Source organism: Lepidochelys kempii, chromosome 10, assembly GCF_965140285.1.
Source record: "Lepidochelys kempii isolate rLepKem1 chromosome 10, rLepKem1.hap1, whole genome shotgun sequence".
Lineage (NCBI taxonomy): Eukaryota > Metazoa > Chordata > Testudines > Cheloniidae > Lepidochelys > Lepidochelys kempii.
Genome location: NC_136389.1, coordinates 23631388 through 23648137, shown reverse-complemented (window position 1 = coordinate 23648137; position 16750 = coordinate 23631388). Strand labels below are relative to the sequence as shown.

Here is a 16750-nt window from a genome sequence, read left to right as displayed (position 1 = left end):
TGGTGGTTTAAGTGGCTGTTCAGAGGTCTAAAGGTCGATTAGTCCTTCTGTACTGCTTCATATAAGAATGGAAAGAACATGGATTTATGGGGTTGGAGGAAGCCTTCTCTTCCTCCACTTTAGGTTTGAGTAACAAGCAGTGATCTTGCTGTACCAATACCATATATGGGTGAAAATGTCAGTGCCTACTGAACTGCTCCCAGGCTAACAGAGAACTCGCAAATGCCATCATTATGGTGGGTCAGCAAGTGGCAAAATATGACTTGGGAACATCTCTTGATTCTTCCGACTCTGCAGTTAGAGCTGTAGTTTTTGCAGTTTCTGTTAGAAGGTTCACTTGTTTAAATCTGCAAGAATTCCAGAAACAAAGTCTCTCTCTAAATTTGGGGATCTTCCCTTAGAGAAGGACTGTTTAGTACCAAAACTAATGAGGTTTCTGGAAAAATTAGACCAGACACCCTGCCAGGTTGCTGGGCATCTAGCAACAGCCCAAGAGGAAACGTGGTTTTCAGGTACCCATTCATAGTCTTCCTCTTTTCGACTTCCCCACAGGAGACTGTTATTACTAACAATGTCCTCTTCACAGTGAAAGGGCTACTGAAGAAACTTCAAGAATCAGTGCAAACAATCATCTTTGAGAGCAGTGATGTCTGGCCTTTGGCCCCAAGTTTGACATACTGCCCAGGAACGGCAATCCAGTACTAATTCAAGTGTATTTCCCTCAATTTAGAGCCCGACTGGATCATTTTTTCCACTGCATTTCCACAGGCAAGTGTCTTTTTTAGAAATTACAAGAGGTATCAGTACAGTTCAAAACTATTCATCCTTCCATTCCCTATTAGGAACCCTCATTGCAAAAATCTGTTGAGATAATTTGCTTCTTGCCCTCCCCAAAAGAGGGTAGTGCCAAGGAATAGAGGAGAAACACAGGGCTCTATTCAGGGTCTTTTCTTGGAGGTCTTCACTCTATACTAGACCTTAAGAAGCTCAACACTTTCATCAGAAAAATTAATTTCCATATGCTGACCCAAGCCTCTACTATACTCTCCCGTTCTTAAGGAGTGGTTTGCTGCTCTCTGTTTAAAAGGACAACTGTTCCATATCTCCAAAAGACTCACTCATCACAAGTACCTTCATTTAGTGGGGCAGGATCATTTTAGTACAAGGTGGTCCCTTTTGGACTTTCTGCTGCCACAGAGTATTTACAAAATGTGCATCTGTGGTGGCAACTCACATAAGAGGGAATTTATGTGAACCATTTGAACAATAGGTTATGTAATCAAAGGAACACCTTTACAATGCTCTCTTCTGCATATACTCCCTTTGAAAGATCTGGGTTCATGATAAATTGAAAAGTTACTCTTACCAATCTCCTATAAAAGCTCTTTACCTTTTGAATGGATATTAAGTAGTGTTTTACCTCAAATTGATGGGATTTTTAGTTTCAAAATAAGTCACCCTATATGCTAATCTTAAAATGAGAACCGTATAGCACTAGCTGTCAACCAGATACAGAGTACAGACAGTGTGTATTGAAAATTAACCATTCCAAAGAAAGTGCTGTGATTTTTGAGGTGGGGCACTCAATTTGCAATGTCTTCAGGGGTATACCATTCAGCCCTCTTGTTCCATTTTAACAGTTACCTCTGATGTGCCAACAATGGATGAGGCCTCACTGCTTCTGGTTCACAGTGTAGGGAACACTAAAATCCCCCAGAGACTAAGTTACAAATAAACCTTCTGGGGCTCAGAGAAATTTGCTGGGCATTAAAAACTTTCTTATGTCACCTCCAGCACAGTGGCTCCAGGTGGTTATGAACAATATCACAAACAGGGAGGTTCCTATTCTACTCAACTTTGCAGAGAGGTTACAGTTTTATGGGAATGATGTATTCTTATGCACCTGTCAGGGGAGAACAGCAACCTGACAGACCAACTAAGAAGAATAACAACAGAGGCTCACAAGTGGTCACTGAAAACACCAATGATGGAGGAATTCTCTGCATGGTGGGGACACCACATTATTTACAAAGAAGTTTGGAAGTGTCAAAGGTTTTGTTCATAAGCACAGAGAAACAGGCATTTTGAGTTTTGATTCTGCATATAATGAAGGCAAGGACTACTGCGTGCCTTTCTTCCTATCCTCTTATGCAGGGGGTCATAAGGAAAGTAAATCAGGACAAGGTCAAGATAATCTTATTCACACCTGCTTGGCCCAGAGAACAATGGTCCCCAGACCTACTGTACCTCTTAGCAGGGACCTACAAAGTGCTGCCTGTTACTCCATATTTACTGATCCAACAAGATAATGGAGTCTGTCCTCTAGATCAAAGCACACTGCATGTCACCACATGGGCAATAGGTTTCTAATGGACTTTGAACTACTTTTGTTCTGCTGATGTTCAGAATGTCTTAATGAGCTCCAGAAAATAATCTAATCAAATGGTACAATTTAAAACTGAAAAGCTTCAGTGTCAGCAGGTAATAATACATCCCCTTTGACTGCCCAATTCAATGTATACTGGAATACTTGCTCCAGCTTAAAATCTGACTTGCTGCTTTCTTTAAAGTTCATTTATCTGCCATATCAGCCTTCTATTCTTTTGATGATAAATGTTTGCTTGTGAAACATCTTTAAACATTTCTTAACATTTATCCTCCTATTAAACTGTCATCCTGGCAGGACATAAATCTGGTTCTCCCACATTTAATGAAATGGCCATATGAGCCGATGGGAGAATTTGTTTTTATTTCATTTATCAAAGTAGCACTCCTGGAGGCAGTTCTGTGTGCAAGGTGAGTGAGCAAGTTATAGGCACGTATGGTAAAACCACCATTTACAATTTTTTCATGAGGACAAAATAGTTGTATATCTTCACTCCCTAATTTCTCCCTAAAGTAGTTAGATTTTCACATTAATCAGTTCACTTCTGTTTCTCTGAGTTTCATGTGCAGAAGGATGAAGCCAAACTGCATACTCTTCATGTTAAAGCTTTAGCTTACTATTTAGATGGGAATAAAGAGTTCAGACATTGACCAGAGCTATATCTCCTTTGCTTAGAATAAAAAGGGACAAGCTGTGTCTTCCTAAACATTACTCATCTGGGTCAAAGCTTGTATAGGAGAGGCTTTTACATTCATTTCAGGAATAGGAATGGAATATATAAGGTCTTGATCTGCCAGGGCCAAAGGAGCTTCAGTACCATATCTCAGACACATACCAATCTGTAAATCTGCAACTTGGAGCTCTAGTTCACACTCCTACAAAACATTGCTGTCTGAACCTCAAGTGCCGATCTGAAGCTCAGTTTGGCACAGCAGTCATTCATTCACTTCTTAATTAGGACTTCTCATCTCGCATTCCTTTGCATCTACTGCTTGCCAGTCTCTCCCATGCATGGGAATATATAGAGGCCACTTGAAGGAGAAATAACAGTATTTTATTTGTAACTGTGGGTCAAGATGGACACTGCGTATTTGCACTCCCTGACCACCTTCCCCTCTTCCTTTACTCTCATAAACTAGACTTGAAGCAGAGGTGGCTGGAGCGCTACAGCTTCTTTTATAGCCTGACCCCAAGAACATTTGGGATTGGTAAGGGGAGGGGCAAGAGGACATGAGTGCTCCAGTGGCCACTGCTAGTTAAAGTTTCACTGTCTCAGTGTACCCGCTGGCACATCCCAGGAGTGCTAATATGCAGAGTCCATCTCAAAGAACTCCAGTTGCAAGTAAGTAACCTTAATTTTGGGTATTAATCTAATCACTGATCTATTTTTTTTTCTCTAGGGTGCAAGAGAAGAGAGTGTTCATCTTCTGCGGCACTTCTATAAGGTACTTTTTTTTTAAAGAGGTGGATAAAATTAATTTTTTCTTACTTTAAACATTTCTTCTTCCAACTGAGGTAGACTACACTGTAGAAAAAATACACACAATATTTGAAGAAAATGATGGAGTTAAGTACCATAAATTATATTGCCCATATTGTATGCAGTGTCTTTGTAGCTATTTTGGTCCCAGGATATTAGAGAGCCAAAGTGGGTGAGGTAATATCTTTTTATTGGACCGACTTCAGAAGGGTTTTAAGCCCTATGCTGGTTCAAGATGTTTCTGCCAGTGAGTGACCCTCGCTGCAGGTGCCTGAAGTTTCTGGGTGAGGGGCCACATTCAAGACCCACTGCTGGACCTATAAAGACTTGAAGCTGCATACAAAAAAGGACAGGGAGGTTGTCTTGTGTCCATCTTTGGAACCTTCCCACTTGGTGCAGGTGCCAAGTACATCTATGTTTGCTGTATGTGCCCCTCCAGACGTTCTCATTTACCCCCCAGAGATCAAAGGTAAGGCACCAATCCCCTTTTCTTGTGCTGAGGAAAAAACACACAAGATCCAATGAACACCGTTCCTCTAATATGGGTAGATCTGATTCTGGCAGGAGACTGAGATCCCTTTTGCCATCTATCCTCAGAGTAGCAGATATGGCAGGTAGACAACGCGCCCTGGTACCGACCTCTGCTATATCTGTGTAAGAATCATTGACTCTGACTCTGGCACTGGCTTCTGCGTGGTCGAGGCCAGTTCTTACTTTGGTGCCTACACTTGTGGTGCAGCAACTGCTGGGCCAAGGAGGTGTCTCAGTGCCGACAACACCTGATACTTGTGCAGCACGTAGAGTTTTGCTCTGCCTCTCTGTGCCAGATTCTTCAGTCACACAGGCGATAGGCCTACTGGTACTGGTCCCCTCTCTCTTCCCTTGCCCTAGCACAGTCTATCCCAGCAGAAGTGCTATTTCAAGGCAGGGACAGCAGGTCATAGTGCCATCAATGGTCAAGTCCTTGGAATGTCCAACTCTTTTTTCTCATCCTGTCCAGTCCAGGGATAAACAAAGTATGTTGTCCAAGTACGATCATCCAGCAGATGTTCCATTTCCAGAATCGAGTGGCACAGCACCATAGTGGCTTACAGATCACTCTGGATCCTCCTCAGAGTCAGAGGTTGATTCCTGCGCACCACCTTTCCAGGATAGGAAGTCATACCAGTCATTGCCATTATTGGGAGGATCCCAGTCCCAGGTAGCTTTCTGACTTTGGAAGGCGTTCTGGAAACTGAGATCCATGGAGCAGTTATAGTTGGGGTCCTGTGCCTCACTGTTGGCCTTTTTGGAACCCTTGAGTCACCCTCCCACAGCAGTCTTCCCCTGTTCCTCCTGCTGCAAAGTCACCTAGCAGGTGCTGAGACAGAGATCCCATGAAAATGTTCAGGTTCCTGTCTTTGGTACTGAGCAAGAACCACAGGCTCCTCCACAAATTCTTGTGGCAGAAGCCTAACCATTAGAGAAGGTTCAAACCCAGCTGCCTTTGAACTCATCTTCCTCATTGCCTCATGACACCACAATGTCTGGGGATTCCTCTCCTGTCCATGATAATTTCAGGTCATATCAAGAATTGTTAGAGTAGCTAACTCTCTTGATATTCAAATTGAAGTGATTCAGGAGATTTCCCATAGACTGATGGACATACTAACTTCTGCAGGGCGTTCAAGTGGCTCTGCCCATAAATGTGGCCTTTTGTAGCATACAAAGTAGAGTGGCTTCTCTGCCCCTGACTGCTATGAGAACCAAGAGGAGGTGGTATGTCCCTTCTCAGAGATAAGAACATTTTTTTACACACAGCCTTCATCAGGTTCGTTAGCAGTGAGTGAAAGATCACATCAGGGATGATTATCTTCTACTGCGAAGGACAAAGAAGCAGAGAAACTCCAACTTTTTGGTAGAAGGGTTTATTCCACATCTGGGTTTCAGTATTGAATCTCCAATCACCAGGTCTTACTGGCTAGATACAGTTTCGCACTCTGGGACCTTATGCTGAAGTTCTTGAACAAATTGCTGGAGGAGGCCAGGCAGCACTTCCAGCCATGATAGAGGAGGGTAAACTAGTGGCTAGAACCTCCCTCCAGACAGCCTTGGACAGGGCTGACTCAGTGGCTAGGGACATGGCATCCTCAATAACTATATGCAAATGTTTGTGGCTAGTCATCCAGTCTCTCACCAGAAATTCAGCAGGCAACCTAGGATCTTCCCTTTGAAGGTCCTACCCTTTTCTCTCAAAATATTGATGAGCTGTTATGTAGACACACAGAGTTGAGCCCCAGGTTAAAATCTTTGAGGTATTTACACACCCTTTCTTAAAAGGAGGCAATTCTGCTTTCAGCCTCTTCAGAGATACTTATTCTACCTACTTAAACACCACAATGGAGAAAGAGACACAGAAGAATACCACCACCTTATTGTAATGCAGATTCCTTGAGTCAGTATGCAGCCTCTAGTCAGGCTATTTGACTGCTTTTTTGAGGACAGGATACCAGCTTACCATATTAGTTTCTTCCATCCATATTTTTTCCAACAGGTTATTGATGTTCTACATGACCACTGATGAATGCGTTGTAAGCACCCTGGCATCTATCATCCCCTCATAGATCCCAGCAACCTGAGTGATGCATATTTTTATGTGGCTATCCACCAGAGCCACAGGAGGTTCCTAAGATTTGTGGTCCACAACACTCATCAGTTTGCAGCCTGGCTTTTTGGTCTATTGGCAGCCCTGTGAGATTTTATAAAATGCATGATGGTAGTAGCAGAATTTCTAAGGACCCATCAGCATTACTAGTACCAAATTCAAATCCCAGGGAGGAGTGGGATCTGCCACATGGGGAAACAGCCTTCCAAACCCTTTAAGAATCTGATGGTCATATGGTTAGAAAACACTGATCTGTTCTCTATTGGTGGATGGAATGCAGAGAGAGCTTCTGAGGGAATTTAGAGAAATTTTGATGCTTTCAGTGAAGCAAATAATCCAGGAGATGCTAGATAGAAGCCAGGATTCTGGCCACTGCTTCTTCATTACTTCTGTTTATGAAGGTAGTATTCTTGGTGGCCATTAACTTCACGAGAAGGGGATCTGACCCTCCATACACAGATTTTTTATAAGGATAAAGTATATTTACATCCTCATCCAAAGTTCTTCACTAAAGACATCTCTGAGTTCCACCTTAATCAAGCCATGTACTTATCATCCTTGTTTCCTAAGCTACATTTTCGTAAGGATGAAGAGGGACTTCCTACTTTGGATGCCAAAAGGGCACTGGAATTTTATTTGGACAGAACTAGATCTTTCAGAAGATCTACCCAGCTGTTTGTTGCAGTTGCAGACAGAATGAAACCTCTCCCAGTTTTTAGGCAGAGGATGTAATTGTGGATTTCATCCTGTATAAGTCTGTGCTATGACATTGCCAAAGTACTTCCACCAGTCAGGGTGGAAGCTCACTCCACACGAGCCCAAGTGGCTTCCGCTGCTTTCTGGCAGAGGCCAAAGACAAGAGATGTTTGTAAAGCTGCAGCATGGTCATTGGTGCATACTTTAACAAGACACTATGCTATATCCCAACAATCCAAAAATGATGCCTAGTTTTAGTAAGTAGTTCTTCAATTGTTCAGGTAGACTCCAAAATCCTACTCCAGTGTAAACTGCTTGTAAGATACCTAAAGTGGAATGAACATGTGCCTTCATTCTAAGGAATAAAAACAGTTCTGTAATTGTTCTTTGAGATGTATCGCACATGTCCATTCCACAACCGACACCTTTTCCACTCTACGTTGGAATTTATCTGGTAAGACGGAACTGAGGGTGTGTCGAGGACAGCTCCACCTTTTATACCATTAGCTAGTAACACAAGCATGCAAAAGGTGCTTGTGCCATCCTGATGAGTACTGCTAAGAAAAAAACATATTCAGCTCTGGTGCACTGGGTGTGCACATACATGTGAAGTGGAATGGGCATCTACAACGCATCTTGAAGAAAAACAGTTATAGAACAGGTTAGTAACAATTTTGTCTTGAACATGGATTAGTGAGTAGAGCACAAGCAAGGTATCAGAGGTGTATGATTATAGTTTATTACATGGTTCTGCTACTTATGAATGGAACAGAACCTGAAACTTAAACCTCATTGGAGTACATCAGGGACTCTATCAGCATTAGGGAAACACATGGTTATTAATGACACTTCTTGCTCAGCAGTTATCTTTAGAAGGCTCATAATTTATTCTCAGCATCTTAAATATTTTCTTTTTTCCCCTATTTAAGTGAGATGTTTACAGCATTGCACTTCTTTTAGTGCATTGTAAACAAATCATGAGAGAACTGAAATATTCAGTCTGACACTTTAACTCCTCCTAACAATAAACTAATGTCAAATATCCCAAAACAATTAATGAACAGACATGAAATGCTCCTATTTTGGTAAGTTCTTAAAAGAATGAGTACTGAACAATGATGCAGGATTTCTTTTTTACTTGAATTTACTGGTGACTTACGAGAAATGTGGGTAATGAAAAACAGATGGCTTCTCAACCATGACCCAGGATCCCTAATGTATATGTTTATACATGGAGAAATAATATCTTGGTTTTTTTAAGGGAGAAGAGATTTTTCTGGATATGTTTGAAGACGAATACAGGAGTATGACAGTAAGTGATTAGAAAATAGAGATTAAAATAGAAATGCTGATGTAAAACCTCACAAAATACCAAGGATTTTATTTATAGGACTGGAATAATAAAACTGCATGTGTTTTGCTCAGAGGAGCGTAACTACATTTTAATATAAGGCCTTTTATCTAAAAATTCCCCAATACTCTAAATTTCTATAAAAAGCCTAGAGATCACTTAATCCCCTGAGAAGTGTAGTATCTGTTTAACAGCATGCCGAAACACTAATCAATGGAAGTAAAAAAAATCCTCTTTTCCTCTGGTAGGTGTGTAGAATGTATTAACCCTGGTTTTCATGCTAGATCCCAGTTTTGGTATACACTGCTTCTCTTGTGAAATGGGGAATGGAATCTTACTGACAACAAACAGCAGAGCCTGGATTTTACATCCTATTTGAAAGATGGCACTTCCAGCAGCATAACACCCTGTGTAATAATCTCCATGATTTATACCTTGTCAACTCAAGTTTAGACAGTTTTAATTAAAACTGATTTTTCTGAGCAATGATACTAGTGGCAGTTGACATTGCTATAATCATAATGCTGGCCAGAGAACGGTCCCTGATTTTGCAAAGATTTAATATTTAACCTATAAACATCATGTCTTAAAACAGTGTTTGGGCATCTCTGACCTTGGGTTGCCAGACTGCTAGTGTCACAAATATTTTTTCCTCTTAGATAATAGCAGGAGGCACAATAATTAACAATTACATCTCCTATTAAAGTGTACAACCTACAGTTTGTATATTACAAAAAAAAATCTTTTAACATTGGGAGGAACCTTGTGAGTCTGCTCAAAGTGGGGAGGTTGGAAATCTTTGGTCTGAAATATTTCCTCCAATCTTTGCGTATTGAATAGCTTTCACTGAATGTTGGTGTGGTTCTATTCTGAAAAGTGCCTGAAAAACTCGTGCTGGATGGTTCCATGTGTATTATCTCTCTACTTGGCACTGAGTCCATGTGCTATGAAATCAAAGTTGTTCTCTCGCAGTTCTGCAAATGCATTCTGAGATCTAAGGACCAGATTCTTCTCCCATCTTATGCCAACATTAGACTGATGTAAATCTATTAACTTGATAAGAGTTTTCTGATTTACACCACCAGATGAGAAAATCAGGCCCTAAGAGTCCAGTTACAATGGTTGTGCTTGAAGGAGAGAATGCAACAGAGGCTTTTTTGGCAAAATGAGGTAGTCCATGACATCTGTGCATATCTGTTGCCTTTAACAGGGTTACAAAAGGGTATGTGATTTGTTCATAGTGAATAATTCTGTTGAAGCAGGAGGAGGAGTAGAAACTAGCTTGCTCACTGCTGTCTCTGCAGGGCCAATGAGTAAAAAAGTTTGTATTTCACCAGCATCAGCAGATCTGAGTCAGATGGTGCCATATCTGCATTTTTACTTTTCCAGGGTAGAACTGTACTTCAAAATGTTAGCTTCATTTTTGAACTCAGTTCACCTTTTCAGTAAGAAACCTGATCAACTTTGTTCCTGAATGTGATTTTATCTTTAAGATAGCTGGTTCATCTTATCTCAGAGCTGTTCATTTCTTGTAGTTATGCATTCACAATAGCATTATCTTTAATTTAGACTTCCATGTTATTTTTTCTGCTATCTTAATCTTGCAGATTAATACCCACCAAATTTCTTATTCACCAAAACAGTTTTAACTGAGTTATGCAACATTTTAAATACCTTAGGAATTTCTTCAAAAGGTATATGATGCTGAGAAGTCTTTTTTTAATTATTATTATATTATTAGCAAGCCATGGGGACCTGCATTCAGAACCTTTGTTTGTGGCAGACACCAGTCTGAGATTACAGTGCTTAGATCCTTATCTGTTTCAGCCCTGTCTTGTTTTGCAGCATCTGGAAGCACATCATCATAACAAGAGTAGGCTTCAGTTGTCAGCCATCCAGCATGCCTACTGTGACGGGTTGGATCACAGAAACCCCCTTGGGGCTGCCAACTGATGTGCCAAGACTACTTCTGCCCCTGCTTTCCCTGCCAGCTTGGGACTCTAGCACCCTGTCTTGCTGAGCCAGACATGCCAGTCTGCTGCAACACAGACCCAGGGTCTGAACCACGTGTCCCAAAGCTACAGACAAACTGAAAGCAACTTAAGAAGTGTTCCTGTCTTTGACACTCAGATGCCCAACTCCCAATGGGGTCCAAACCCCAAATAAATCCATTTTACCCTGTATAAAGCTTATACAGGGTAAACTCCTAAATTGTTCACCCTCTATAACACTGATAGAGAGGTATGCACAGCTGTTTGCCCCCCCCCAGGTATTAATACATACTCTGAGTTAATTAATAAGTAAAAAGTGATTTTATTAAATACAGAAAGTAGGATTTAAGTGGTTCCAAGTAGTGACAGACAGAACAAAGTGAATTACCAAGCAAAATAAAATAGAACATGCAAGTCTGTCTAAGAAAACTGAATATAGATAAAAACCTTACCCAGTAAGCTGACTTTTACAGACTAGTCTCCTAGTCTGGGTCCAGCGATCACTCACACCCCCAGTAGTTACTGTCCTTTGTTCCAGTTTCTTTCAGGTATCCTTGGGGTTGGAGAGGCTATCTCTTGAGCCAGCTGAAGACAAAATGGAGGGATGTCCCAGGGGTTTAAATAGACTTTCTCCTGTGGGTGGACACACCCCCTTCCCCTTGTGTAGAATCCAGCTACAAAATGGAGTTTTGGAGTCACATGGGCAAGTACATGTCCATGTATGACTGAGTTTCTTACCAGCCAAGCCACATTCCTGGGAAAGCTCAGATGTGGATTGGTATCTTCAAGATCAATTGTCCATTAAGTGCTTCTTGATTGGGCATTTAACTTGCACATTCCTTCTCAAGAAGCTGACCAAATACTTACAAAGGCTACTTAAAAATCAAGCCAGTACACACCTAATATTCATAACTTGGAACACAAAAATGATACATGCATACAAATAGGATTAATAGATTCAGTAGATCATAAACTTTACAGAGATATTACATGGCATATGTAGTATAAAACATATTCTAGTTTTGTCATATATACATTCATAAGCATATTTCCATAAAGCCTTATTGGGGGCACTGTCACACCTATTTTCCCCTTTTCTTTGGGACACCATCTGAAAAAACATGTACTCTCTAGGCAAACTTCAGATTTAAAATATTAGAAATACATATTAACATCTATTTTATATTCACTGTAATGCTCTTTCCTTTTCTGGGTGCACTGCTGTACATCAGTAAAATCCCAAACTCCAATATGAATTTATTGGTTTGGTCCACTTTTTTGTTTGGGGAAAAAAACAGGCTTTAACTTGAATGAGCAAATATTGACAGAGTATATTTGTAGAACAGAACAATATTTGTATTGGTTTAAATTTTATATCTATGCATACACACGAGTCCTGAAAATATCATGTATGCTACTTCTGGGGTTTGTTAGAAATAGTGAGTTGCATTTGAAAGTGAATTTGCAAATTCCCTTTATTGCTGTAATGTATGCTGAATGTGGAATTATTTTCATAGATTAAGCCCATGAATGTGGAGTACTTGATGATGGATGCCTCCATTCTGCTCCCACCAACAGGGACACCACTAACTGGTATTGATTTTGTGAAAAGACTGCCATGTGGAGATGTGGAAAGAACACGAAGAGTGAGTAAGCCTGGTTTTCTTAAATCCTTTTGTGAAATGACACTTTCCCTAAATAGGCAGCTGGCTGCACCTTCCGTGGGAAAAATGTTATGTCAACAGAGAGCATCAATTAAACAACTAAACTTATGACTATTATCCATATAGTAATGAACTCTTAAAGTATTTTTGGCCAATATACTGGAAATTACATCATAGAATCAAAACTAAAGATAGGAAAAGCCACAGTGAGGTCACCTAGTCAAACCCTATCCAGTACAGAAATGTTTTCTCTACGGTATTTCTTGTATATGGTAACTTTAATTTGTATTTGGGTAATGGACAATTTTCTCTATTGTACTTGGAAAAGGTTCAAAAAACGGCAACAAAAATTATTAGGGGTTTGAAATGGCTTCCATATGAGGAAGAATTAATAAGACTGGGGCTTTTCAGCTTGGAAAATAGACAACTAAGGGGGGATATAATAGAGGTCTATAAAATTATGACTGGTGTGAAGAAAGTAAATAAGGAATTGTTTACTCCTTGTTACACAAGAACTAGGGGTCATCAAATGAAATTAATAGGCAGCAGGTTTAAAACAAACAAAAGGGAAGTATTTTTTTCACACAATGCACAGTCAACCTGTGGAATGCCATGCCAGAGGATTGTTGTGAAGACCAAGACTATAACACGGTTCAAAAAAGAACTAGATAAGTTCATGGAGGATAGCCATTGGTGGACCCATCAGCCAGGATGGGCAGGGATAGTGTCCCTAGCTTCTGTTTGCCAGAAGCTGGGAATGGGTGACAGGGTATGGCTCACTTGATTACCTGTTCTGTTCATTCCCTCTGGGCCACCTGGCATTGGCCACTGTCTGAAGACAGGATACTGGGATAGATGGACCTTTGGTCTGACCCAGTATGGCCATTCTTATGTTTAATGACTCTCACGTTAGGATGCTTTTTCTGCTACTCAGTGTAAATTTTCCTTTCCTGTTAACCATACTTGTAGTTTTTATCCTATACCAAAATCAAAAGTTTGCTTCTGTCAGGGTACCCCCACAACTCTGAACTCTGGGGTACAGATGTGAGGACCCACATGAAAGACCCCCTAAACTTATATTTTACCAGCTTAGCTTAAAACTTCTTCAAGGCACAAATTCCTTTCCTTGTCCTTGGACGGTATTTTGCTGCCACCACCAAGTGATTTACACAAAAATTCAGGGAAGGGTCTCTTGAACTCCCTATCCTCTCCAATATATCCCCCCAAGCCCCTTCACCTCCTTTCCTGGAGAGGCTTGAGAATAAAATACCAAACAGTTGCCTTAGCAATGTGAGCTCAACCAGACCCTTTGTCTTTAGGACACTAAAATCAATCCAGTTCTTAAAAGAAGAACTTTTATTATAAAGAAAAAAGTAAAAGAATCACACCTACAAAATCATGATAGAAGGTAACTTTACAGGGTAATAAGATTTAAAACACAGAGGATTTAAAACCTGGGCTCAGCTTCACAGTTACAAAAACAGGAATGAAGCTACCTCTGTAGCATAGGAAAATTCACAAGCCAAAACAAAACCTAATGCATTTCCTTGCCCTACTCAGTTTCTGTGGTTTTAGATGGATTATTCCAGGTATATTTTTCAGAAGATAGTGTACCTGCTTGGCTTTTCTCTCCGTCTAGGGAGGGAACACCACGCAGAACAACAAAAATCCTTCCCCCCCCCCACCCCAGATTTGAAAGTATCTTCTTTCCTCATTGGTCCTTCTGGTCAGGTGCCAACTAGGTTTGAACTGCTTAACTCTTTACAGGTAAGGCAACCTGGTACAGCTGCCAAGGAGGGATTTTATGCTACTCTTCCCTCTGTATTCATGACAGCTTCATTGTCTAATTCACCCTTCAGTAGCAGCATGAAGCACCAACCAGAAGCCCCAACCTGGCTCCATTGTGCTAGATGTATAGATATAGCAAAATACTTTTCCTGCCCCAAAGACATTAATCTTAGTCTGGCAAAAAGTAACCATTGGGTAAAAGAGAACAGTGTCAGGTGGGAGTGGGGAGAGTAATACAAACATGTTTTTTCATAACAATGCATACCATTTGTAGGTATAAGTTTTTTCCTATGAATGAAGAAGACTAATTATATTGGTAGCAGTAATTTTAGGTTGCCATTTGTTAACATTGTCACCTGGCAGTGTTCTGCAGGCATCGTAGTAGAAGTAAGTCTTAAGCAGGGATTTGAATGAGGATAGTGTATTGGGTTCCCAAATTTTCATGGGAATGGTCATTTCCCCCCACAAGGATTGACATATAGAGGGTGCTTGTTGGAGAAGCAGGCAATGGAGGCTGGCATTTTTGACAACAGTGACAAAAAAGCAACTACAATGTTCTATTTATTAGAGCAGTGAATATTTATTAGAGCAGTTAAATTGTGAAGCACCTTGAAGGTAAGGAGAAGCATCTTGTATTGGTTGCAGAGGGAAAAGTCAGTTAATTGACTCAGAGGGAAATCCTGGCCAGGAAGGTGGTCTTAGCAGCATTTTAAATGGAATTGAGGAGATAAGTTTGAGGTAGTCAGGATGTGAGATAACAGCCTGAGTGAATTTTGGTGCTAAGGACAAGGAAAAACCAGATCTTGAGTATGTTATATAGGCAGAAATAAGATGATTTAGATATTGCCTTGTTTTCTGAGCCTAGAGGGAAGGCTGAATCAGTCAAGAAAGATCTTGGAATCCTCATGGATAGATTTCTGAAAACTTCCGCTCAATGCACAACAGTGATCAAAAAGGCTATAACAGTATGTTAGGAACTATTAGGAAAGGGATAGAAAAATATCATGATGTCTCTATATAAATCTGTGGTGCTCCCACCCCTTGAATACTCTATCCAATTATGGTTGCTCTATTTCAAAAAGGATCTAGTGGAACTGGAAAAGTTTCAGAGAAGGACAACAAAGATGATCAAGAGCACTGAATGGCTTCCATATTAGGAGAGATCAAAAAGATCAGGGTTGTTCAGCTTAGCAAAGACAACTAAGGGGGATACGATGATAGAGGTTTATAAAATCCTGAATGGTGTGGAAAAAACTAATGCAGAAATATTGCGTTATTCTTTTGCACAATACTAGAACTAGGGGCACTGAGGAAATTAATAGGCAGCCAAGAAGTATCTTTTTCACACAACTAACCTGTGGAACTCATTGTCATGGGATGTTCTGATGGCCAAAAGTATAACTGGGGTTTAAAAAGAGCTTGATAAGTTCATAGAGGATAGGTCCATCAATGGCTATTAGCCAAGACGTCCAGGGACGCAACCCCATGCTCTGGGTGTCCCTAAACCTCTCACTGCCAGAAGCTGGGCCTGTATGGCAGGGGAAAGATCATTGCATAATTGCCCTCTTCTGTACACTTCCCTTTAAACTTTGATATAGGCCACTGTCAGAGACAGGATACTGGGCAAGATGGACCATGGTCTGAACCAGTATGGAAGCTCTTACGTTCTTAAATGATTCTTTCCCTTTAAGAATCATAATTTGAAATTTAATTCCCTTTGGTATTTAGAGTGCAGTAGTAGATATGCTGGTCTTGCCACTATAAAATGTTCGTTATAGAGATTAGCACTCTCCAACTTCATATGTATTTGTGCTTTAGATCTCTTTGAATGTATGTGTAATTGCTGGTGCCTGCTTATATCTGTGAGGAAAAAGTGAAACAGCAGATATTTCCAAAAATATTCTAAATATACTGTTTCTATCAATGCTTATTCATTTAGCTCAAACATGTTACCAGTAATATAGTTCAGCCAGTTGCACTCTTGTGGGATTACAGGGGATAAGTGAGAAATTGCTTTCCATGTTCAAAATGGCTACTGACTTACTGAGTAAAGCCCCAAGAGGTATTGGGTCTCTCCTGAAATACTCAACTGGGAATTGTGAGCTCCAACGGGAGGGGGGAAGGCAGGCATCCTTTTAGGCTTCAAGGACATCTAGTGGTCCCGTGTGTCCCATACTCCCCCGCAGTAGAGCGGTTCCCCAGATAAGAATGAGTATAATGCTACTGTATATTTATATTTATATTTATACAAGTAAACAACCGTACACTAGACTAGACTCTAATCACACATGACACAGTTAAGAGATTAATGAAAGGACTAGTGAACATTTATTACTTCTTCGAGTGGTGTCCCTATGGGTGCTCCACTCTAGGTGTCGGTGCATCCCTGTGCTGGAGATTGGAGATTTCTTGCAGCAGTACTGGGTCGGGGGAAGGGCGCACACAGGAGTAGTCTCATGCAACCGTTGGCACCTCCTGTAGTGCTTGCTCCCCTGACCGTCCCCTCAGTTCCTTCTCAGCTGTCCTCGGCTGCAGGCAGAGCTCCGCGCCAGTGCTCTCTTTGATCATTTCTGGGGGGAGGGGAGGGAAGCTACAAGTTACATAGGAACTTCTTTTTAGTCTATACTTAGTTACATTGTTTAGTTAGTCTTAGTCTGTACATAGTTACATAGTTTCATTAGTTCCTCTTAGAGATTTTCCTTTTTTAAAAAAAAAAAAAAAAGTGGGGGGGAAGAGAAGAAAGACCTTTT

General features: G+C 40.7%; 1 protein-coding gene across 16 annotated transcripts in view; it reads left to right on the top strand.

The window, feature by feature from the left end:
* The window catches only part of CLEC16A (C-type lectin domain containing 16A), a 188109-nt gene that overhangs the window by 63244 nt on the left and 108115 nt on the right, over nucleotides 1-16750 (top strand). For all 16 annotated transcript variants that reach the window (XR_012161151.2, XR_013636404.1, XM_073362451.2 and 13 more), the window contains 3 exons: nucleotides 3787-3831; nucleotides 8468-8518; nucleotides 12066-12194. Coding sequence is in view for 14 of the 16 variants with exons in the window: in XM_073362451.2 (XP_073218552.1) it covers nucleotides 3787-3831; nucleotides 8468-8518; nucleotides 12066-12194 (225 nt within the window). In the remaining 2 variants the exon portion in view is untranslated. The remainder of the gene's footprint in view (nucleotides 1-3786; nucleotides 3832-8467; nucleotides 8519-12065; nucleotides 12195-16750) is intronic.